This window comes from Podarcis muralis, chromosome 1 (genome assembly GCF_964188315.1).
Source record: "Podarcis muralis chromosome 1, rPodMur119.hap1.1, whole genome shotgun sequence".
In the NCBI taxonomy this organism is placed as follows: Eukaryota; Metazoa; Chordata; class Lepidosauria; order Squamata; family Lacertidae; genus Podarcis; species Podarcis muralis.
This window is the reverse complement of record NC_135655.1, coordinates 45602077-45625895: the sequence shown is the minus strand read 5'-3', so window position 1 is coordinate 45625895 and position 23819 is coordinate 45602077. Positions and strand designations below refer to the sequence as shown.

General features: G+C 42.6%; 1 protein-coding gene across 2 annotated transcripts; it reads right to left on the bottom strand.

Annotated features, from left to right (window-relative positions):
* Positions 1–644: 644 nt before the first annotated feature.
* ZFYVE1 (zinc finger FYVE-type containing 1) lies at positions 645–22875 on the bottom strand. Of its 2 annotated transcripts, none has more exons than XM_028724598.2 (12): positions 22572–22875; positions 20845–21658; positions 15086–15590; positions 13112–13326; positions 10586–10692; positions 9316–9424; positions 8658–8755; positions 8431–8548; positions 7654–7824; positions 6675–6879; positions 3280–3393; positions 645–2778 (listed from the first exon to the last, which is right to left on the bottom strand). In XM_028724598.2, the coding sequence occupies exons 2-12, from the start codon at positions 21334–21336 to the stop codon at positions 2546–2548; spliced, it is 2367 nt and encodes a 788-aa protein (XP_028580431.2). In that variant the 5' UTR covers positions 21337–21658; positions 22572–22875; the 3' UTR covers positions 645–2545. The 2 variants fall into 2 exon arrangements, with proteins under 2 accessions (XP_028580431.2, XP_028580440.2); XM_028724607.2 differs by having other exon boundaries at positions 6699–6879.
* Positions 22876–23819: the final 944 nt, after the last annotated feature.

Below are 23819 nucleotides of genomic sequence, written 5' to 3'. Positions count from 1 at the left end.
CAGCTGTGGCAGGTTAGCAGAATCCCACCTATGGTATTTCTCACAGAGAGCCCCAGTAGTTTGAAGTCTTGTTTCTTGCTATAAAAATTTCTAGATTTGTTTGGTTTGCTACTGATACAGCTAATCTTTTATCTGAGGGGTTGTAGTCATTCAGATACCTAGCTTGTCTAGGAAAAAAAGGCATCCTAATTATTTGATGCCTTGAGTCCTTTTGTATCTGGAGATTCCAATCTTTTACTTGGGTATGATTTTGAAACTAAGGGAAAGCAACCAGTTGCTCTTGGAAGCATAAACCTCCCTCTTGTTTCCAATATAATACTGAGTATTGCAGGGCCAAGCAAAATTACAGGTTCAACTTCCCCATCTCCTAAAAATTATGGCACGTTATTTCTACTTTGTGGAAACTGAGCCAGTTCTTAAGAGCATGGCCACTTATAAGCTTTCTCCACTTTCTAGAACAGCTAAGTGACTTAAGGGGAGAGGGGAGGGCAAGGAGAGTGAGTGAGATGGTGCTAACAGGCTTTCTGTTATCCCTCAGATACACTGAACCCACCATGGCACGCATTGTAGAAATGCAATAGCTGGCTTTAAGAGAATGAGGCTGTTCTGTGGTAACAACAAAACCCAGACAAGTCAATGAAACAGAAGCTTACAAGTGAAGATTTTATACAAGGAATGCCAAGGGTGGTCTCTGGGTGTGCAATAACATGGTAGAATACCTACATGCATGGAGAACATACAGAGGGCATGGACTACACAACAGGTTTCACTTGTATTTTCCACCACAGAGTCAAAAATAAAACACTTCAAAGTGCAGTTACCTAGGTTGAAAAATCACTACAAGATAACTTCTCCCACTTCTATCCCTTGAAGAAAAAAACCCCAAACCTATCAGCTTCTAGTTACAAAACACATATTAATCCCTGTAGAGTTTAGACAGCAGGAATGTACTACTACATTATCCAGTTCCATTTTGGCATGCAAGCCGGAAACTGTCTCCCCCTTCCCAAGACACAGCAAGATTAGGTAGATATACAGAAGAAATCAGCACACTTGTTCAGAAGGGATAGTCCTTTATAGCACTTAATTTCATATTACAGTTCTAAAATAGGGGTCAGTCATCAAGGTATACAAGGTTATATTTTAATAAGTGGGAGAAACAACAGTGCCAGGGTATTGTGCCTGACTATCATGCCAAACTCCAGCTGTTATGAGTGACGACAAATCTCTGCCATGGGAATGTGCCATTCTCAGGAGTAAAAAGGAGAAGGGGATTCATTCTTCAAACTGATTGGGTTTCTGAAGGTCTCTTGTCATGGAAGCAGAGATCCACATCAAAGTCTAATGCGATAATTTTACTCAGTGGTTTGATCGGTGTCTCAAAGTGGTTCAATGCAGGGTTTTCTCCCTCCAAAAAGACAATCCCCCGATGTCATCAGAAGTACATCACTGTTTTCCAAGTTGGTTTATATGAGTGCGTTAAGGGTGGTTGACATAGATACCGCTAAGAATCTATACTTGGGACCATTTACAGAAGACAAGTGACTAAGATGCTAAGCAAACACTACACTGCAGGTTTGTGGGTCTTGCCTAGTACTTACCTTTGCTCTTAGCCTGAAGATTTTTGATTGGGGGGGGGGGGGCGGGGAAGAGTCCATCAACAAGGAAAACCAAGCATAGAGGAATGTGAACAAGAGAAATAAGGCCTCGTCAGCCCAAAGTGAAGCTGAAATAGCTGTTAGAAGACCAGCTTTAAGTTTTGTGTTACATTGTTTGATTCCCCCCATACTTCCACTGCCTTTAGTGCATGGCCCTTCTAAGATTACCATATGTGCAGCAGCACCTATTTTTATCAGGACCTGTACAGAGCAGCTTCCTCATTTCTCCGGCTGGTTTCAGCCCTGAGGAAACTCCTTAGCTCTGGATGACAAGGCCCTATAAACAGAACAAAAGCAATCTGGGGTAAAATAAATATGGGTGATGGGAGTTCCAAAGGGTCAGACCCAAAAGCTTAGGACTCACTGCTCGAAACAGGGAGTATGAACATCGGTTAGCTCAAGGTGTATAGAACCAAAGCCTTTGTAAGTCTAAGACGCTGTAAACAAACAGCAAAATGCTTCACACAAAAGAATTCCAAGGCACTCAAGAAGCTGTATGTTTGACCCCCATTACATTTCAGAAAACGGTTCTATTTACCTTTGCTTGTTTTAATTGTAAATCATCAATGCTTCATCAGCCAGCTGCATTCTTAGCATACTCAATAATATAGATATAGAGATACATACTTTAAACTGGTATATAATACACTGGATTTTTGGATTCCTCATTTTACTGCAAGCTTCTCCATACATCCCAAGTTGGCCAAGTCCTGCAGAACTTGTTAAAACTAGCTGTTCAGCAATCCTATAGAAATCCGCACATGGGGAAAAAGGGCCAGAGATCAGGAGCATGCACTCTGGCTGTAAAAGGTTAAAAAGGGTGACTTTTGTTTTATCTAACCCTGAGAAGCTAAGGTGTTACGGAGGACCCAGAAAGGTAGGTAGGGTTAAAGGTCACCGGGCTTTTTATTGCAATTAAAGCAGACTCTGACAGGATGATCCCAGCCACGGGAAGGGACAGCTCTGCGCTCCAGAGAGCACTCGTCACAGAAACCCTGGCCACAGGCACGGCAGTGGTGCTTCGACAGCTTGATATTGAATTCCTTCTGGCAACTGTGGCAGTGTAAGATTTCATGGTCGGGCACCCAGTAGGCAGGTCTGGCAGCATCCTTCACAAGACCTACAGAGAGTTAGGGGGGAAAACCCACAATACCATTTCTGTTTGTTATCAGTAAAGAGGAGGAGGGACTGTACAAAACCCACCTCTGCTTTTGCTGCCCTTAATGAAGTATTAAGACTAATCTATAGGATGGTTCAAGTAATTCTCAGGCTGTGGTTTATAAAGGATTAGTGAACAAGTTGTTGATAAGCCCAAGATTTCTGTTTTCCCTGCTTACGCTTTTGGGTGCAACCTTATGTATGGGAACCAGGTTTAGAGAATAAAACAACCTATTGCAAAGCTCTGCATCTTAGCATTAACTTGGTGGGGGAGAGGGAAGGATGGCAGTACCTGTGCAGATTCCCCACACCTGCCACCTGGAGAACCCTGGTCTTCTGCTTCACTGGACTTCTTTTATTTCACTAAGTGTACTTGCTGAGGGGGAAAGAAAAGCCTCCAATTCTATACATACCCAATGAACTGAGAAGCTAAAAGGTTTCTAAATGCACCAATAACACTTACCCAACGGGATATCAATGGCAGTCACTACAGCTCCAAGAGTGTTCTGCACAGCTTCACCAACCTTCCTGGCAATCACTGTCCCCCCTTCCTCATCAGTTGGAGCCTCAGGCACATCTGCATGACAGAGGTTAGGGCTCAGAGACAAAGGCACAACTCCAGCCTAAGACACAGCTGTTCTATTTAGAATTAAAATTGACGTTCCCCCAGAAGTTGCAGCCAGCTGCAGTCAGTGGTTGGTCCCTAACATTGTAGGGGACAATAACTGAAATCCATAGATCTTCCATACTGAGATCTTCATCAAAGGCTACCTCCTCAGGACGAGACCACCAAAAACTGTTTTGTGGGCAGAATCCATGAGTAAGAAGAGATGAAAGCTCACGATTTGCCTTTCTTGTTACCTTTACTTTCAGCTACTGCCAAGTGGGCAAGGCACAAAGCAGGGCTATATCCTCACAATAGTGTGAATAAAACTATTGTGCTTCGCTACCCTATCAGTGGCATAGGCTATCTGTGTGACTGTGAAGGTTTTCAAGGTAGCAGCAGATGAGGGGACTAACTGCCATAGGAAAATTTGCTGTGATTTATCATGCTTAGGCAACAAATTGTTCAGTCTGCAGCTTACTTATCTGTCCATGCTTAAAGACATGGTTTCTACATGAGCATGAGTTGGAAATGAGCTGAACATGGGAGAAACAGGTTCTTGATCCTCCTTTGTTTTATTTCAGGTTAAGTAAAGGTAAAGGGACCCCTGACCATTAGGTCCAGTCATGGCTGACTCAGGGGTTGCGGTGCTCATCTTGCTTTATTGGCCGAGGGAGCCAGCATACAGCTTCCAGATCATGTGGCCAGCATGACTAAGCCGCTTCTGGTGAAACCAGAGCAGTGCACGAAAACGCTGTTTACCTTCCCACTGGAGCGGTACCTATTTATCTACTTGCACTTTGACGTGCTTTCGAACTGCTAGGTTGGCAGGAGCAGGGATCGAGCAACGGGAGCTCACCCCGTCACGGGGATTCGAACAGCCAACCTTCTGATCAGCAAGTCCTAGGCTCTGTGGTTTAACCCACAGCGCCACCCGCATCCCACTTTCAGGTTAAGAGACCCTGTAAATAACAACAGGCCCATTATACCAGGGATAAAAGGGTGACTGGCGTTCTTGAATTCATTGTAATGCCATAGGATCCTTGAGACAGTCAACAAAAGTGTGTGATTGATTCTTCGGGATGCAAACAGATACACCTTCAAAGAGGAGGAAGGCTTTTCTGCTGTGGAGGGAGCTCTGCTTTCAGAAGCGGCTGGCATGGCAGGGTAATGCAGGAGTGCCTTCCTGGTACAGCAGCCCTGCTGCCAGCTACTGACAGTGGCAAGATCAGGGATGTGTGGGTTCACTGGCAGAGCCAGTCTGGCACTCCCACCATTGCCCCAGTGAAGTCCTTGCCACACTGCCACTCTGTCCCACCCCACTGCACTAGCCACTCCTGTCTTCTTCCCTACCGCCGCTGCCACTCTTGCAATGGCACCGTCTCACGTTACGCTTCCGGCGGATGCCTGCTTTGCAGGGTAGGGGGTCAGGGAGAGAACCTAAAACACAAGGATCTTGGCTAGCTATCTCTTGAAACATTGGTTCAATGCTATAATAATAAATAATAATAATAATAATAATAATAATAATAATAATAATAATAATAATAATAGAAGTTATGTGTTAAGCTTTATAAAACTGCTTTTGAGAAGGAAGTGGATTTGTGAATGACAGAATGGCTAGCCAACTGGCACGGTCAAATTCAGCATCTGCTGAAAACCAGAACATCAGGACTTTCCTGCGTTTGATCGGAGCAGAGGAAGGTACATTTCACAACAGGCTCGCTGCTGAAATTTTTTCATCTGTCCAAACACCATGATACCCCCTTGTTGAATCAACTCTCATTTATCCACAGGTGTATAAGCAACCTCTATAATACGTTCTCCTAGCTTGAATCATGCACAAGTGTCTTGAAATGGTATGTTATCAGAGTCATAAACAGCTCTGGTATAGCCCTGGGCAGGTTGCCCTCCAAGGTTGCACACAAGGCTTCTCTAGTGAGCACCACACTGAGTGCTGCCACTTCCTCCCCTTGTAAGCTCAGCATGGCAGCAGCAGAGATGGGTGGCAACACTCAGCATGGTGCTCCCCAGCAATGCGCCGAGCAAAGCAGCTGTCTGCTGCCATCTTTATTAATCCAGAATGCCTTGGGAATTCTGGGGTAAGAAAAGATGATAGCTGTTGTGTTCAATTAGCTCAGTGCTCATCAGAAATTAAAACAAAACAAAATAAAGAATGACAGCATCAGCCCAGTCAGCTCTCCAGGGTCCATGGGGAACTATGATGAAAGTGTCGGTTTGGAACTGAGCAGCTTCAGGAGCAGAACGACAAGAAAGCATCAACAACCTCCTTCCTCTGGGGAAGCTACTCGGTACATACACACTGTTTTCTCTATTGCCATTAAATAGATCATTTTCTTACAACCGGTGAATAAATCCATTGATTCTAGAGTTAAAATGAAGGAGATTTAATTCAATCTGAATAGCAATTTCTTAAGATTTAGGTGAGTTGTTTTCCTGGAGGAAGAAGACTTCAATTGTAAATGCACTGAGAAATTTGGAAACTAAAATGTATTATTATGCTCCTTCATTTTGCTTTCTCATTATTCTGCTGTTTGGTGGGGAATTGCCCTCTACTTTTGGATACAGGAAGGACCACAGGTGAGTGTCAGGTCAAAACTAGATGAATCACTCAACTGGAAGGGACAGGAGATCATCTTGCCTGATGCAGGAAATGCAGTGCTACCACATCCCTTATAGGTGGCCATCCAGCTTCTGCTTAACACCTCTAATGAAAGAGATGAGATGTTGGAAATCCACAGCTAGATCCCCCGATTTATTTCATAAGCAACCAGAAGGCCTTAAATCAGAACATTCTCCCACCCATGGGGCAAATAGTGACTTTGGGGTGTATTTAGATCAGGTGTTGGGAAGCCTTTAGTCCTCCAGATGTTGCTGGGCTACAATTCCCATCATCCCTAGCCACTGGCCATGCTTGCTGGGGTTGATGGGAGTTGTAGTTCCACAACAGGTGGAGGGCCAAAGGTTCCACACACATTATTTAGATGATGCAAATAGCACAGGTTAACAGCTTCCTCCAAATGATGCCATCCCAATCCAACTCAGGGACCCCATGGCTGCTTTTGAAGAATCAATGCAAGACATCTAATCACAGATCTTCAACATCTCACATAGCCTGACCTCAGTCTCAGCTGGGAGGTGACAAAAGGCAACAGGGACAAGCATTTAAAAACACAACATGATACACCAACACACACAGAAGGTTATAGGTTCCCCCCCTTTGGTTCACACACCTACTATGGTCAGGATGGGATTACCTAACTGAACGCCCCTGCTGTCATAGCAGCCATCGCACACTCGCACAGGTGCGGGGCCCCAGCCACGTTCGGGAACAGGGCGGGTCTTGGATGAACAACCATCACAGAAACCTTCTCCACAAGCCCGACAATGGTGTTTGGTGTCATTATCTTTAAAAGAGATGCCACACTTTCTGCAATTCTGAAGGAGATAAAAAAACACGACAAGCCATTGGACTAAGTAGTTTGGTGAAAGAGGGTGAAGAGGCATTTTTAGTCTTTCAGTCAGCTAAATTGGTGGTGGGAACATCTGGCCAGCAGGGAACTCAAGCCATATCCACTTGTTCCTACACCTGATACGGCACTGTGTGTGTGTGGACCAGGAGTGCCAACTTGAATATTGGGTGGGCCAAGGTAAGATCCACCCCACATAATCAATCACAAGTCACAATGCACACACACCATTTGAATGGCAATGCCTATCAACTTGGGGGGCCCAAACCACTCAAATATTTCAGGGGGGGCAAAGGGACCTTGCCCCTAGGAGCTGGCTCCTATGGTGAGGACACAGCTCTCTGCTAAAGGCCTCCTGAGACAAGCTAGGGCAAGGCAAGCAGGTGTGAAGGGGTCATTAGCATCTACTACAGCCTCAGAGCTAACCACAGGATGGACACAATTCATTTTGTCATGAGGCTCAGGATTGGCACCTGCATCAAAGGTGTCTGTGGTCCAGCTGTTGAGCCTCGAGCAGAAAGGCTTATTTCTTTTTTCCTGGTGGGAAGCAGGAGAGTGAGAGCCCACAAAGGGGGAGACTGCACACAGGGCTGTCTCACTGTGTCTGCTAGAGGCAGCAGATTTGTAGAACACAACAGAGGCATCAAGCAATGAACCATTATTTCATCTCTTTGGAGAAAGAGAAGCAGGGGAAAGGAAAAGGACTTCTCATCAGCATGCAAGTATGATGACTGCTAGATACCAGAATCTGGGAATTGGGTTTCCAGTAGGCTGGAGCGATTTGATCCGTCAGCCAAGAGGTCACTGCTTTTGTGGGTCCCAGGCTCAGTTCAGACACTGATTGTGCCATAAAGTTCATCCCGTCTATGAGGCGCTGAGCAGCATTGTTGTTGTCTTTCAGACTGCAATCCGTCTGCAACAAAAATGGATATTCAGCACAATTAACATCTCATTGTGCCTGCCTGCTGCCGACCTGCTGACCTCTACCAAATATTAGAAGATATACATTGTCTTTTATTTGGAGAAAGGAAGTGACTCACCGGTGCAACCACATAAGGAAATTAGACTTCTGTTACGGACTGGGACGCCCCAGATCTTCATGTAAATTCCTTAGAAGGAATTCAGAATAGGAGCTCTGTCTAGAGGCATGGAAGTTCCTAATGCAGGGCTCTGGTCCCTTACTCTCACTCTTTGCTTTGGAATGTGTGGCCTAAACACACTAGGATGCATCTTAATGGAGAGGTTAGGAGATGAACCAGGATGAATACAGGAAATATTTTTTGAAGCTGGGCAGGAGAGATCTGGTTTACATATTTCTCAATCCATTTCTCCAAGACACAACATGGTGGTGTCAAACTTGGCTTTAACGGCCTGGGCATGTAAAACGTCTCTCATCGCCAACATCTTCTGAAATGGGATGATTTAACACAACAGGGGTGGAACGCCTGCTACTGTGGCAGCCTAATCGTTTCCCCTTCAATTAAAAGGACAAGAAACAAATGTATGCAAGTAGACTTACACCTGGCCAGATGTGCACAATTTCTGTCCTCACCACGGTATCCACAGGGTCTTGGTTGCCAAACCAGTACTGTCGGCTGCGGTACACAACTCCGCAGTTGGGGCACTCGATCACATACCTGCAGTCAAGAAGGAAGAAGAGCTGGTCACTCGAGCATGCGCCAAGTGAAGAGAATGGGAGCAGGGAAGGATGAAGGGAGAAAACAGCTCCTCTGCTCCTGTACTCACCCTGACCAGGCATACTTGGCAAGTCCCATCCAAGGGGAATCAGTGGAAGCGGAGGTTTTGGGCACCACTCTAACTTCATTCCCACGTTCATAACAGGCCTGGAATGCAAAATATCAATTAAAATTACTTATCTTCAGATTTCAAAGTCCATGCCTTCCATTTACAACGAAGAGTTATGTGTTAGTTCCCCCAAAACGGAGGCAACGAGGAATGGCATGGTTTGAACATATGCACAAAAACATTAACAGCATTAAAACTAGGAACTTACTGTTCTTCAGTAGACAGTGGGTGCCAGAAAACAGGCCAGGGAAAACCCTAGTTCTTTCTAGCCCAAAGCTGTGAAATCTTTGACCCACAAAAGTGAATTCACAGCCCAGCAGAGGCTCAGAGATCCTCTTGTTTCTGCCTCCAACTGCAAACATAGATGGGTTGTGTAATGTACAGAGGGAGGGGGATGCAGAGTTTGCTCCTTAACCTCTTCAGGTAAGTTGACAAAACTTCAAAAATACAGGGAATACCCATCAAAGGTTGCAAAGCACCTTGGAAGTTACAATAACATGGACTGGTGGGCTACATTAATCTTAGCAGGTTATAAGCTATGCAGGCTCTTCTTGTCAACCTCCAGTACCAGAAGCTCTCTTTCACCTGCTCCACTCACCTTGCATGTAAACACTCTGTTATCGTACTGATGGGTGTATCTACACCGATTCTTGGCTTCATGAGGTACCCCTTCTTTCGAATGGTTCATGCTGTTTTTACATCCACACCTGGAGTTTCAAAGCAAAGCACATAAATACTCAGAAGGCAGACTGACCGGAAGCTCCCCAGTGGATCTCTAAGGCTCCCAATCATTCTTTTGCAGTTGTGGCTTGCAGTGGTTGCTCTTTACAATTACAAGCCACATGCAAGCCACACTGCTTCAGCTGGGAGTCAGATCAACCTTATGTCAGATGACTGGCAGATGGGCAACCCTGCCCACCTGTCAAATGTGGCCCATGGGTTGTTGGTTACAATTGGATCTGGCACACTAGCTAAAAGTGGTTCCCCACCCCCAAATATATAGATTCCAGGTTTATGATGTTAGCCAATGCCTTACACACTAAATATATATACCGTACAGTGGTACCTCCGGTTATGAACGGGATCCATTCCAGAGGCCCAGCCGCATCCCAAAAACTTCGTAACTGGAGACGCCCTTCTGCGCGTGCACACGGCGCAATTGAGCGCTTCTGCACATGCAGTGAAACCCGGGAGTGTATGCGTTTGCAACCTGAAGTTTACGTATCCAGAGGGATACATAAACAAAGGTACAGTGGTGCCTCGCAAGACGAAATTAATTCGTTCCGTGAGTTTTGTCGCCTTGCGATTTTTTTCATCTTGCGAAGCACGGTGTCGGGAAAGTTTTGGAAAAGCTTCAAAAATCACCAAAGTCTTTAAAAACCTCAAAAAAGGCTACCACACCGCGTTCTATGAGTTGCTCCTCGAAGTCAAGTCGCAACTGTATTAACGGTGTTAAGAAAAAGGAAACAAACTTGCAAGACGTTTCCGTCTTGCGAAGCAAGCCCATAGGGAAAATCGTCTTGCGAAGCAGCTCAAAAAACAAAAAACCCTTTTGTCTTGCGGGTTTTTTGTCTTGCGAGGCATTCGTCTTGCGAGGTACCACTGTACGACTGTACAGTAATGTTGGATTTTATTTAAAGTTAATAAGATCATTTCGGAAGCAGTGTTCTCCCAACAACACAAGAAACAAAGCAAATTCCCGACACGAATAACCAACTGCAGAATTTCTCACCCAAGTTTTATTTAACAGTGACATTGGCAATTCCCTATGACTGGGTTGCTTGTAACATAGTCATTATATTGTAATATATAGCATAATTCTGACACTGTAGATCTTATTCAAATAGTGTTCTTCCCGTTCCACCTACCCGCAGCTGAGACATACAGAGGAACAGGTGAAATACTCGTCTGGAAAGAAGGAGCTGTGGGCCATCTGATCATCTGGGATCTCACCGCAGAACCTATCACTCAGTGCCTGCAGAACACAGAGAGAGAAACCAGCAATGAGAGGGACAACAAAAAAACACCAACTTTTATGGAACGGTATAGGAGCGTGAAGCGCCTCTTATGTGTCAGATCAGGGCATGGAACATTTTCGGCCTGGCATGTCAGATCTTTCTCTCCCCGCACCCTGCAAGCCAACTTTAACAGATGCACAGTGCCACTTCCCTGACAAGCATCTGATGGTTCCACGAATCTGTCAAAACTGAACTGTGAGGGAGAGGTCTGCTTTGCCTGCATGTTCCCCACAGGAAACACAACACCTAGCAGGACAGAACTCTCTGCTCACAAGCTGATGAGCGGAGGGTACAATCTTGCCCTCTGCAAGGGTCTGCTGTCAGTAAGTTCCTCCTCCTCTGTAGGTAGGACTGACGAGGCTCTCTGCTGTGGCGGATATATATCGTGATAGATTGAGGCATTGTGATGTTTAGCTGGTGATATATTGTGATGTTGAAAACCAGCTATTGCCCAGATCTTCAACCAGCTATTGCCCAGATCTTCAACAAGGATGGAAAGACTGTCAAAACCGTTAGGTTCTAGCCATATTGCCATTAATTTATTCTTTTTGTAAACCACTTTGAGGTTTTTATTACAATTAAATGGTATATAAATTTCATAAAATAAAAATAAATCATAAAACTCCAAATTTCCAGGAAAGAGAGGCAAAGAGCTTACACCTACATTGGCAGCCTATTGGCAGGAATTTAGATGGGTGACTCTATGGGAGAGACTTTCCCTGATTTTTTTGTAAGCAACTTCTCTCCACATTCCCTGCTCACAAAGACTGAATGTAAAGATTGCAAAGCACCAAGCAGACCCTGGAAACCTTTTAGACTACAGGGGTATCATTGCCTGGCCATTACATGCATTTTGGGAGAAGCAGAACTTTACAAACTCCTCTCTGCTGCACAGTTATTAAAGCCACAAAATCTCTCTTTGGCTCAGCAGGCAAGAATCGTAGATTAAGACAGTGCAACTGATTGCAATTCAGATGAGAAACTTTTCTTCTGGCAACGAAACATTAAATACCTCATGATCAGAAAGTGTATACTTCACACTGCAACATCCATAAATAGATAAGCCATGAATGAATAATGAACATTAAAACCATGGGTAACTATACTCTTCACGTACTGTAAAAATGCCTCTCAAATCATAACCTGAACAAGGAGGGGTTGTGGAAAAGAAAAGTTCAGCTGCAATGCCATGCACAATTTCTGGGAAGTAAACCCCACTGAGCACAGCATAAATAATCATAGGATTCTGAGAGAACATGTTAAGGATTGTGTTGCTAGTGACAACACCACAATAAATATAGAGCGGGGTTGTAGGGAAGAAGTCAAAAAATACATCTTCTCATTACATGGGAAAGATCTAATTGTGTAATAAATGCTCAGTGGAGGATGTGTTGCAGTAAAACTTCTAATTGCAAACATATAAACTCTCTCCTCCAAAAACATATCCATCCTCATTTTAAAATACTCAAGCACTTGCTCACACACTTTCCCTGACAGCCACTCAGACTCTTACATTGTCCCCTGAAGAGCTGTGCTCTTGACCTCCACTAGCTCCAGATGTTACATCTTTGCTATCTACAGATGAAAAACCATTTAAGGAAACTGAGGGAAAAAATCAAGGCAAGTCAGAACATAGGTTGTTGCCTGGAGACCATGTCCTGACTCTCAGTTACCCTGGCAACAAGAAGGATCTTTCCATTGTACTACAGCAGCTTAGTCCCGCCTTGCTTAGCCATTTATGGTGCATTACTACTAGTAGAAGTACAGTGTCTGTAGAAACTACATTTGCAAACACTGGGGGAAAGTATTAAAGAGACATGGGCTTGATGAAGTACTCTTTTCACCTACTGCACAAACCCAGTCCAAAGTTTCTTCTGGCCTTTTTTTTAAAGAAGAAAATAACTCACAGAAGCTGATATGCCCTGGGCAACTGGAATAGTCAGGAAGTACAAATCAGACCTCAGTGTTAGTTGTAAGCCTGCCAATGTCCTCAATTTCCCTCGGTGTCAGCCTAACTGGAGGCGGGGTGTCCATTTTCTCTTGGCATGGCTCACTTGCTGTACAGTTCTGGGTCTGCCTACTCTTCAGGAGCTCTGATACACTGTCTACTCCGGTCAACTCTCATTCTTTGCTGTTTGCTTTATATTATGGGAGTTGCTCCGTGGATAGGAGGAGTGCGGGTGACCCTGCTTTGGGACGGGGGTTGGACTTTGATTTCTAAGGGACCTGATGGCAATCAAAGTCCAACCCTCCACGAATGAAACTGGAGGAATTTGCAATTTGAAATATAGCCACCTGCCCCCAGAGCTGCTGGCTGTGACGACGGAATCTGTGATCCTTGTATAGAGGAACAGTAATTCACCATCTTACACTTACTTTGAGTGCCTTGTAGATAACTCCAGGAGGCCGGGGAGAACGGGTCGTATTATTTTCTAGCTGCTGCTCCACGGCATGCCTGAGCCCAGAGAAATCCGTTGGGGGGTTATGTGTCCTTGTTCCTTTGTAATGGATCGAGCTGAAGGCTTCAGGGAAGAGCCCAAGTTTCCGGAACCGATCCTGGACAAGCTTCTCAGGCACCTCAGAAGGGTGATCTGAAAGATTCAGTCACTTTAGCTATATTATCGTGAGGTTTGCATGTTATTTACATATTTTTTTTACATACATATCTACACATATTTGCATGTGAATTCTTGATCAAAACAACGCATTCTCTCCTAAATAATAGGAAACACCTAGAGTAAAGCATAGGCTGGACCCAAAGGTTACCTTCCTTTCCCAGAAACAACATTTCTGTGAACACAAGGGCCTTCAATCCGATGGAGGGGCAATTTCTTCCAATCCCTGCAGCCCCACCACCACCCTGTCACCTATGCTGTTCTGGAGTAGACTGGAGGAAAGGGGGGAGGCTGGTAAAAAAAACACCAGCTGCCCTTTTCTATTAGCAGATGACAGGATAACGGGATCCAACTCCATGCTGCCAGCACATACCTTAAAAAAAGTAGCTTACAAATTGTTAACCTAAATAGATTATTAGAGGAAAGAAATGGGGAATAAGAAGAAGAAGCCCTTTATAGGAAACCTTACCATCAATATTACATCATTATTTAGATGCAGGTCTGCAATTAAATTTCTGCAATTTTAGTGCTATTGCCTTCACTTGTATTGATGGCCTACTGATGGGGTCACATTGTTTTTTAAAAAGTGTATCTACTGCAAGGTGCAACTGATGAAAGCCTCCTCCTCCTCCAACAGCATAAACTACTTGTACTACCATGGTCTATAAACAAGGGATTTTTAATTTATATAATACCGCTTGTTTTCTTGTGTGCACAAGTGGTGGCGGAGTTTTTTTGGTTTGTTTTTTTTTACTACTCTACCTATTTCTGTGAAATCAGTGGCAATGACATTATACTCCATTATACTCCAGAGATGGCAGAATCATCTCCTGCAAGAAAGTTCCAGGAACATGTTCTTGAAACTCCTTTAATTCAGATCAGATCTCAGCTGCTGAATATACCAGCTGGACCACTTACCACTGCTCTTTAAAATGCTTATTTGACTGTCTTTACTGTTTACTGCTTGTTTTATTAATTTACATTTTGTTGTTGATGATTATATTGTTGCTTCAAAGCTCTGAAGCATCTTATTGAAAGGCAGATTTTTAAAACATCTTAAATAAAACAAAATAGTTTCTGCATCTTTGTCAGTTTTTCGGTTGTTTCACTGGTGTTCTCCAGAGCTACTGGTAATGCTCAGCAAAGTCAGTCCACAGGGAATTCCTTTCCTTTTAGTGAGGGGCTGATACCCGGGACGTACATACTGCCAAGCTTTTTATTTTTTAAAATATGTATAAAAGTACTCTATAATATGCAAGCAGGATTTGCATCTATTGCATAAAAATTTAGTCTGCTTCTGTTAGGTATCAAGGGAAAAACTATGGAAGACAATGAAGCCATGCTTCCTGCCACTGGAAATTCTGGTCAACCCTGCCTCTAGTTTCTGAGATTTCAACAGGTGGTATACACATGCTTTCAGCCCTAGCTTTACAGCTAGGCTATCTAGAAACTTCCTTCTTCTCCTTGCTTTTTAAAAAAAGGATGATGAAATGTGATCCCAAACACCATATTCACACAAAATACACATAATCTAAGCTAACTGGCTTATGCTTTGCTATTTGCCAAATGCAAACTCCCTGCACATTACCTCCCCACCTTCTATATTCTAGATAGTGAGCTAAGTCAGGATTCAGTCTCCAAATCTTCCACGTAGCAACACCCAACTCTGGCTGTGTTATGATACAGATCCATCCCAAGTGATTGACATTGCAGCAACCAACGTGCGTCTACTCACCAGCACCTAGTAACTGTGTGTATACAGTCTCGTGGAAGATAATGACTCCAGGGCCCAAAGTGGACAAGGGAACATCCAGGCCACAACGGGCTGTGGTTGCCTTCAGTTCTTTGGTGAAGTGTTTTAGGTAGGCCTCTGAGGCATCTCCAAGAAATTTGAAAAGATCGTTGTGAAGTCTGTCAGCATGAGTACGGTAGATGATAAGGTCCGATATAGCCAAGACCTTCAGAAGCAGCCGGGTCCTCTGACTCAGGTTGACAGTGGCCCCCAGAAGACCCTCTGTGTCAATCACCACCATTTTGTGGACAGGGTCATAGGCTGCCCAAACCCCTACCGTACAAGACTCCTGAGCGGGAGATGTTTTAAAAACCTCACGGCCGTAGAAGAAAGTGTGGTTAAGGGTATGAGACTTGCCATCCCCAGTGTTCCCAAAAATAGACACCACCTTTACGTGCTGATCAGGTTTGCAGTCCAGTTTCCTGATAAATTCGTCTTCGTTTGCCACCTTCCAAAACAGGAAGAGAAAGATTGCGTTAGAACTTTTTAATGGAAAGAACCCACTGCTGAAACGGTGCCGCTTCTGGGACATGACTTGTAACTGCAAGTGACATTCTTTTAGCCAGTAACACTCTGAGATACTGGTGCCTGCTAAAGACTTTTTTGTTTAGGCAAGGAATGGACGGTAACATAGCTAGCCCACACAGGAATATTTGCATTCCTGCCTAAGCATGTCGCATCTTAGCAAGAGGGGCAAAAAACTTAAATGATTGTGCAAGGATTTATTCCTTTACTCTTACTCTATTTTAAAATTCTTAGCATCTAGAAATCATTCTGTTATTATATTTGAGCGTAGTTGAACTATGCTGTTATCTTACCTCCAGGAAAAAATATGATCCAATCATAGATTCTTTGCCACTTTAAATTACATACAACTGACATACATTTTTCCAGTATGGAGTGAGCCAATGAAAATGTGAACTAAAACTATGAACTATTAGGGGGGGGGGGGAATCATATATGAATGGATGTCATGTATTTTCTTGTTCATCCGCAGCATCAATTTGACTTTGTCAATGAGATATGAAATTATACATATAATTTGAAACATATACCACATAAATTGTACCATCTTTCTTCTCCTTAGCAGGACTCCTCTACATCTAACAACTGTGTGATAAGCAAAATTTAGCGGACGAGGCTTTTCCTGGCATACAGCTGAAGCGAGAGGAAAAGTTTCTGCTTGTCTTGCAGCCTTTAAAAATGGTACAGCAATTCTCCACAATGTACACTATTTAAATGAAGGTAGATATTTTGAGGGAGAAGCCACACCTGAATTCTCTTCTACTTCTTTGAGGCTGTTAGAGAAGCAGACTCTCCAGGTTGCAAATCGGCAACCTTAATTGTCAGGGATCCACTTTCAATGTCACCATTATGTTTATTAGAAAAGAGAACAGATGTGCTGCTAAGACATAACTGAAGGCCTTATAGCCAAGCCACAGGAAGGTTTGTCCTCACTGAAGTCAAATACAACCTTGACATCTATTGCATTAGAAAATAGCTCCACCCACCCACCCATTGCTGATGAAACAGCTAGAAACAAGGACAAATGAGATAGAAAACTGAGGCTGCATCCTACAAAAACCTTCTTGGGAGTATGCCCTGTTGAACAGAGTGAGATTCACTTCTGAGTACACCTGCTAGGGTTGTGTTGTTAATTCAACAACTTTTGTAGTTGCATCAGAGAGATACCTCTTTCAAAAGAACTTTCAACTTTAAAAAGATATAGAACAGTAATAAAAAAAGAAAATCCAAGACAGCATGACAGTCAAGCTATAAAAGAGCTAAAAACAGCACCCCACAATAAAGTCAAAGTTAATAGGTAAATCATTTTTTAAAAGCTTTCTCTAAAAGGATATTCATAACTGCTTGCTGCCCATGAGATATGACACCCTTGTTCCTAAGGAGTCTATTCAAAGTCAGTGGAACTGCACCAGTTTATAAATGGGTTATTTTCAATCTGACCTGTAGATGAGGAACCATACCACCGACTTACCACCGTCTAGAGATGGGAAGGCCTGGGGAAAATTGGGAGAAAAACCAGGGGTTTTTTCTCGTTTTTTTCCAAACAGGGAAAAACAGCTTTGGGGGGGGGGGACGAAAAAAAGGGGGGACTGGTTTCCCCCCAGTTTTCCGGGTTTTTCCCAGGCCTTCCCATCTCTAGACTTGCCTAAGAAGAGAACAGAAGTTACAACGCATTTTACAAGCCTGTAAGCTTTCACACTGTTGTTAGGGCTGCCATTTTATTTCACTTGTGCTCTTCTTCTGCCTGCAATAGCATCCTCATACCCAGACCCCACCCAGTTATACTTTTCCTTATCTCTGTAACAGAGAAAGCTTTACCTCAGTGTCAGTCACTAGCATTTGACTATACAATAGAAACAGTATAGTTGGATAAGGGGAAAGTTATTCCCTTATCATTAAGCATGGAAACTGACAACGGATGCCTTACTTAGGAAGTGGCCTTATAAGTAGTCTGATTATTTGGCCCTTCTATTGTTTGGCTTGAACAGCCCTCCAGGGTGCCAGACAGGGGGCATTCTCAGCCCCACCTAGTCAGTCAGTCAGATTTGTTTGTTAGAAAGCATTGGTCATAAATGTCCAAAAATGGTACATGTGGTGAATCCATAGTGAATTTGATGCAGGAATCAACCCTGTTCATCCAAGTAAGAAATTCCAAAACACCCAAATTCTGATGAGCAACGTTATAAATATATGTCCTACTTAGAAACAACCGCAATTTTGAACAAAGAGAAAAATCTACATGTACACTGCATAGCATATTATGGTAGATAATATAACACTGATATATATCACTAATGATATATATCAGTGTGGGTTTAAATAGTGGTGTTTGGGAATTTCTTACTTGGATGAACACAGTTGATCCTTATATCACTAGTGCACATGGATTTTTAATAGATATAATTTTTTACTTATAAATCATCCTCAAATTTGTGTAAAAAATACAGTAAACCAAGTGACAAGAACATCGTATTATATATTAAAACAGGAATCATTCCACATGTATCACTGCCATTTGGACAGTTTCTAAGGCTAAAACATAATTGTCCAATATATTGAATAAAGGGCCACAGACACACAATTTGAAACAAAGAGATTTTCATCAAGAGGGTATAAAGAAGGCTAAATATTGAGTATGAGCTCTTGTAGGATCAGTTCAAAAGCAGAGGGGAAAAAACCTTTTCAGGTATATGAAATGTAACAGAATACCTTTCCCTATTAGACATATTGTACTGAAACACGGATACTTAAAATAAGATACTCCAGGATTTACCTGTTGTAGGATATTGGATCTTTAAATGTGAAGAAAAAAATAGTATATTCAGTTACAGTTTACCACATGAAACCCCTTATTACTAAAGGACATTTTAACAAAGTTAATATTCCAGATCTGTACAACCTGTACAAACAAAACAATTTTTTAATCCTAAAGATGGTAAAGCTTTTGTTTTAAGGGATTTCATTACATGTCACTCCACACATGTGATCTATGTGATTGCATATCCTTGTCCACGTGTATATGGAGGAACATCAAAAAAGTGGAATTTTGGAATTATGGATCATTGAGCAGTAAGATCAGAACTAGAACAACTGAAACTTTATTACTTCCATATTTCATGGTATACAACCATACACCGTAGCATTTGAAGTTTTTGGCAACTGAACAAAAATTTCAAATCCTCAGCAATATTACTCAGCAAGAGTTATATTGAATTGATACATTAAAGACAGTTTCTCCCAATGGTTTAAATTAAAGATTTGATTTCACAACATTTCCGTAATAAGGTCAATGTTATACTACGCCTTCCCACTTTGGATATATTTTGATGGGCATTTATGTTATTTAAAACATGTATGGAAGAAGTATGTCATTGTCCTGTCAAAGGAGTGAAGGTTGTCCAGCTGACAAAACAGAGAAGTGATAGTAGGAGAGTTTCCTTAGGCCAGTACTGTTACAGTAGTATTTCAGACAGCTTGTTTTGTTCTAACTACTGAAGCACATTTAGAAACCAATAAATATGAGTTGTTGTTGTTGTTATTTTAATGTGATAAAGCAGGGAACTAATGTACCTTATAGGCAATAATTTTTCTATAAAAGAAAATACTTTTAAGTTAGAAGAACTGCAGCACACAGCTATCTAGGAAAAACAATTGCACTATATAATTCAAGTTGGAATCCATCTAAGAAATGTAGAAGTTGTTTTTCATCTATGGAGCTTGAAAATGGATGTTTTACGGGTGATTTGTAGTATATGTTATTGTTGTAGATGGTTGATAACTTTTATTATTAGCACAGTATGTGGACTATTTGGATATAATTTGGGTTCCCATTTGTTGTGCAAACACAAACACAAAGGCAACAGTAAGCTTCCTTAACCTTAAAGGCATATTACAGCTGAGAGTGTGATTTTGGCAAGACTCTACAGGAACTCATCATTCTCTTTGAAGCTCTTTACTTATCTGCTCAATCTCAGCCTCCCTTTAATTTCCTTATACCAAGTAGGTTAACTCTTTCAATGGATTGCAAAACTAAGAACACTGTAAGTATGATGATTAACTGCCATGATAGTCTTGAGGTCCAGCAAACAGCACTCTCAAACCTGAAGTGACTATGCAAGACACAGTGCAGAAAAACAGAACTATTATGCAGGCACCGTTGCAAAAGAAATTGGAATGAAAGTTCAATTCTGACATCCAACAAATCAGCAAGTATCTGTCTGTTTACATCTTAACCAACTTGCATTGGTCATACTTATGAAGTTCAAAGCTGCTTGTGGACTTTGGAATTCAAATCCTAAGATCTCAACTCTTCTAGCGGCCAGACCAAAGGTTCCTTCTGTGACATCAGAGCAGTTAACCCAGTGGCAGCAAGAAGACTTATGATGCCTCTGCCTACTGTGACATCATAGCAAAGAAGCCATTGCTTCCTGACTTCAGTGTATGCTAGAAACTACAGAAGAGTTTCTCTGTTAGGACAGATTTAAGTCACTTTGACCATGACCTCATTTGTATGTATTTGAACCAAGTGGCTTTGTTAAAGTTTGCAAGTTGAGGAGTGGGAGGGAAAGTGGGTGGGCGGAGGAAGAAGGGGAAACTGATTTTGCTATTGCTAATACTTGTTATATGCGCTACATATAGGAGGGAGGGAGAGAGAGAGAGAGACAGATTTAAATGTAAGGCACATATGTAGAGGCTCTCAAAAAAAAATTTCTTTAAAGACTGAATTGAGGCTGTAATGTTAGCTACTTACTGTGCATCTTGCCCACTTAAGAAAGTATTCACGCCACAACTGTCAAGTTGAAAAGTCACAACGAATAATCCTATACTATATCATTGGGTTTATTCCCCCCAATATGATGCTGCCTTGAGTCCCTCAGATAAAGCAGGGAACTAATGTACCTTATGGGCAATAATTTTTCTATAAAAGAAAATACTTTTAAGTTAGAAGAACTGCAGCACACAGCTACCTAGGAAAAACAATTGCATTATATAATTCAAGTTGGAATCCGTCTAAGAAACGTAGAAGTTGTTTTTCATCTATGGAGCTTGAAAATGGATGTTTTACGGGTGATTTGTAGTATATGTTATTGTTGTAGATGGTTGATAACTTTTAATATTAGCACAGTATGTCAACTATTTCATTATGTCTGCCTTTCAAAATTCACAACATTTCTTACCTGGATCTCCTCTGTTTCATCTACCAACAGGAAGCTTACAACGTTTTCTGTCATCTTCTTCCTCTTGGTCTCCTCATCCATCCCCTCCTCCTCCTCGTGAGATTTGTTGCCATGGTAAACAGTAATGGGGTGCTTCCTCTTGTTTCCACCCGCATGAGTCCTCTTCTGACACTCTACACAGAGGTTAATTTTGCATGCTTGGCATCTTATTGCTGCCCTCTGTCTGGAGTTTATGATATTGCTCTGCATGATATTCCCACTGGCAACCTTGCAGGTGTCACAGTATGGGACATGGCCGGCTTTAATTCGGGTCCGTTCATGGTTTCGTAGCCTTTCCTGCCTGTGTAGTTCTTCTTCACACCGCTGGCACTGCAGGCTTCCACACTCATCGCACTCAAAGGTTGCTTCATCTGTGCCACTGCAAGCATAGCTTTCCTGGCACAAAAGGGCAGTATTCAGTCCCTTATCTGCTGTTGGAGGCTGGGCACTCATTTTCAGAAATTTTACTGTTAGCTTTACAATTTTTTAACAGATATGTACATTGGTTTTCCAAAGGATTAGAATTTGTATTTATCTTAACATTGAGGAAAGTCTGCATATGTTGATATTTCTATTAAAGAATGTGTCTGTCTTGATTTTCTCTCGTCTATAATGGTATCATCATATGCAAAGCCAATGTAAACACTGCAGCTTTCCACAATTAAGGACAGGCCCAAATGAATTATGGGCTTAAAAGTCACACTGAGGTTAGATATGTGTAAGCAAAACAAGGATATGTTTCTAAAATGCAAGCTAGATCTTTTCCCTGAAAGGCCTGAAAAAGAAATAGGAAAAAGATTTATAAAGATAACATCAGTGGTTTTAAATTTAAAAAAAAAATCAACAGAAAATTCAGACAATATTAGTAAACCTTGTGCTTTCCTGCCACAATTCAACTCCTCCTGAACAATGCAAAGCTCTTGTGGACATTTTCTGGATCTATGTTTTTTGCAAAACAAGGAATGTATTTGTCTGCTCACAGCAATGCTATCTCAGACAAGATCTCTATTTCAGCTGCAATTATATCTGAACAAACTAAAGTTCATCACACAAAATAAGCAGAAGGGCCTTTATAAAAATAAGTGGCATAGGCCCCAATTCTATGTATATTCACTCAGAAATAAGTCTGACTTAAGTCTGGTGGCAGTATATAGGATTACAGCCTTAGGAAGCACGGAAACAAATCTGACCAGGGCAAGCCACATCAAAGCGCCACATATTTTTAAACCCTACAATCTGGGTTTTTATTTTTCCCAGTGGTGAGTATCTACTTACCTTAAATTAGGACAATAATAAACTAAAAACGTAAGTCAAGCAATGTTTAAGCCAGCAAACGGGGTGGGAGGGAGGGTAGGGGTGTTACAGTAAGACCATTCCATCTGTTTACATTTGTAACTTATTTGCTTCCAAAACAGGACCTTTTGCCTTAAAGCACAATAAATATTTATCTGCCCATATTGCCTAAAAAAGGGCAAAACATATACCTAACGAGCTGCTTACTTAAGGTTACTTTAAATCACAATAGGAAAATATTGCTATATACTAAACATTTCTTTTAAACTAGTAGATCTTCTCGTAAACAACAAAGGGGTGGGGAGGAAACAGAATAAACGAAATGACAAGGGTCTGCCTAGGAGTAAAATATCCCCCCAACATCCCGATCTATTGTTTACGAAAACAGTAGGCACCTTCCTCCTCCTCTTCCTCCCTGGAAGTCTTAGTGACTAAGTAATCAGATCACAGTCTCCTCCTCCTCCTCCTCTGAGCTTCAAGGATCGAGCTGGGCAGATCCTTCCTCTCCCCCGCAGGGTTAGGGCTTAACTCCCACAGTGCCTGAGCCCACCATGTAGACCTGGGACCCCCTAGGAGGGATCGGGGCCAGTCCAAAGCTCTTCTCCTTCTCCCCTTGTTGTCAGTCTTGATCAGCTGATCGCAGGGAACTTCAGGGTTATTTTTTTTCTAAGACAGGAAGGTGAGCGGTCGAGGGTGGAAGGCCGGGTGCATTGTGGGAATCGTAGTGCTCAGGGAGCGGCGCTTCAACGCGTTCGGAGCGGGGGCAGAACTACATGTCCCAACATGCACTGCGGAGAGAAGTTGAGCCGACTTGCACAGCATCCCGGGAGATGTAGTTTCAACAATCCCTGGGCTCGTAATTGTGACAAGCCGCGGCGACAGAGTGAGGTTTCGGAGAAGGAGGAGAATGCATGGATGGGTGTGATGTGGCGTAACGTGTTGTGGAACGCGGAGGGATAAAGAGAGATTATCGGGTAGGGGTGGAAATTCGTATAGATGTTAAGCTCTTCGCCTTTATGGAATATTAGGGTTGACTGCGGCGCACCTGGGAGTTCAGTTTGGCTAAGGGAGCAAGGAGGAGGTTGCAACAGAGCCCCATAAAACTCCCCTCTGGTTTATTCCCAAAGCGAGGCTTCCTTCTGGTTTGCCACGAGTTATCTTTAGAATGTCAGTTTAGCCGCAAAAACTTGGGATCCCAAGGGCTGCAGGAGTTAACAGAAAGCGCTTCGAACCGGTTCTCCCGGTTCCATCTTTTTGATGGATGGTGAACTTCTGTCCAATTGCTAGCAGGACTTCCGAATAGCTATGAGTGAAGTTGGTCCATTAAACTTGGCTTTGGCACTGGGAGTTCTACTGGCAGAAAACGCGTAGAGTTGGACTGGAACCTGAAAGTGATTGCGCTATATAATAATCTGATGAAGAGGATGTCAGGCGCAGTCTGCAGTCACAATACAAGTTGCACTAAAAGGGAACAGATAAAATGGACTATAGAATTGTAGTTAGAAGGGACCTCAAGGGTCATCTAGTCCAGCCACCCACAATTTAGGAATCTAAGCTGGGTCATACATGACAGGTGGCCATCCAACCTCTACGTAAACCTTCAAGGAAGGAGAGTCCATCACCTCTTTTGGGAGTCTCTTCCA

Excerpts from the sequence above, each read along its gene's own strand:
- ZFYVE1 (XM_028724598.2), bottom strand. The coding sequence starts at position 21,336 with ATGAGTGCCCAGCCTCCAACAGCAGATAAGGGACTGAATACTGCCCTT. Across the intron at positions 13,327-15,085 it reads CACACAGTTACTAGGTGCTG|ATCACCCTTCTGAGGTGCCT; the intron begins GTGAGTAGACGC and ends TGAATCTTTCAG. Across the intron at positions 7,825-8,430 it reads TTGTGCACATCTGGCCAGGT|ACGGATTGCAGTCTGAAAGA; the intron begins GTAAGTCTACTT and ends TTTTTGTTGCAG.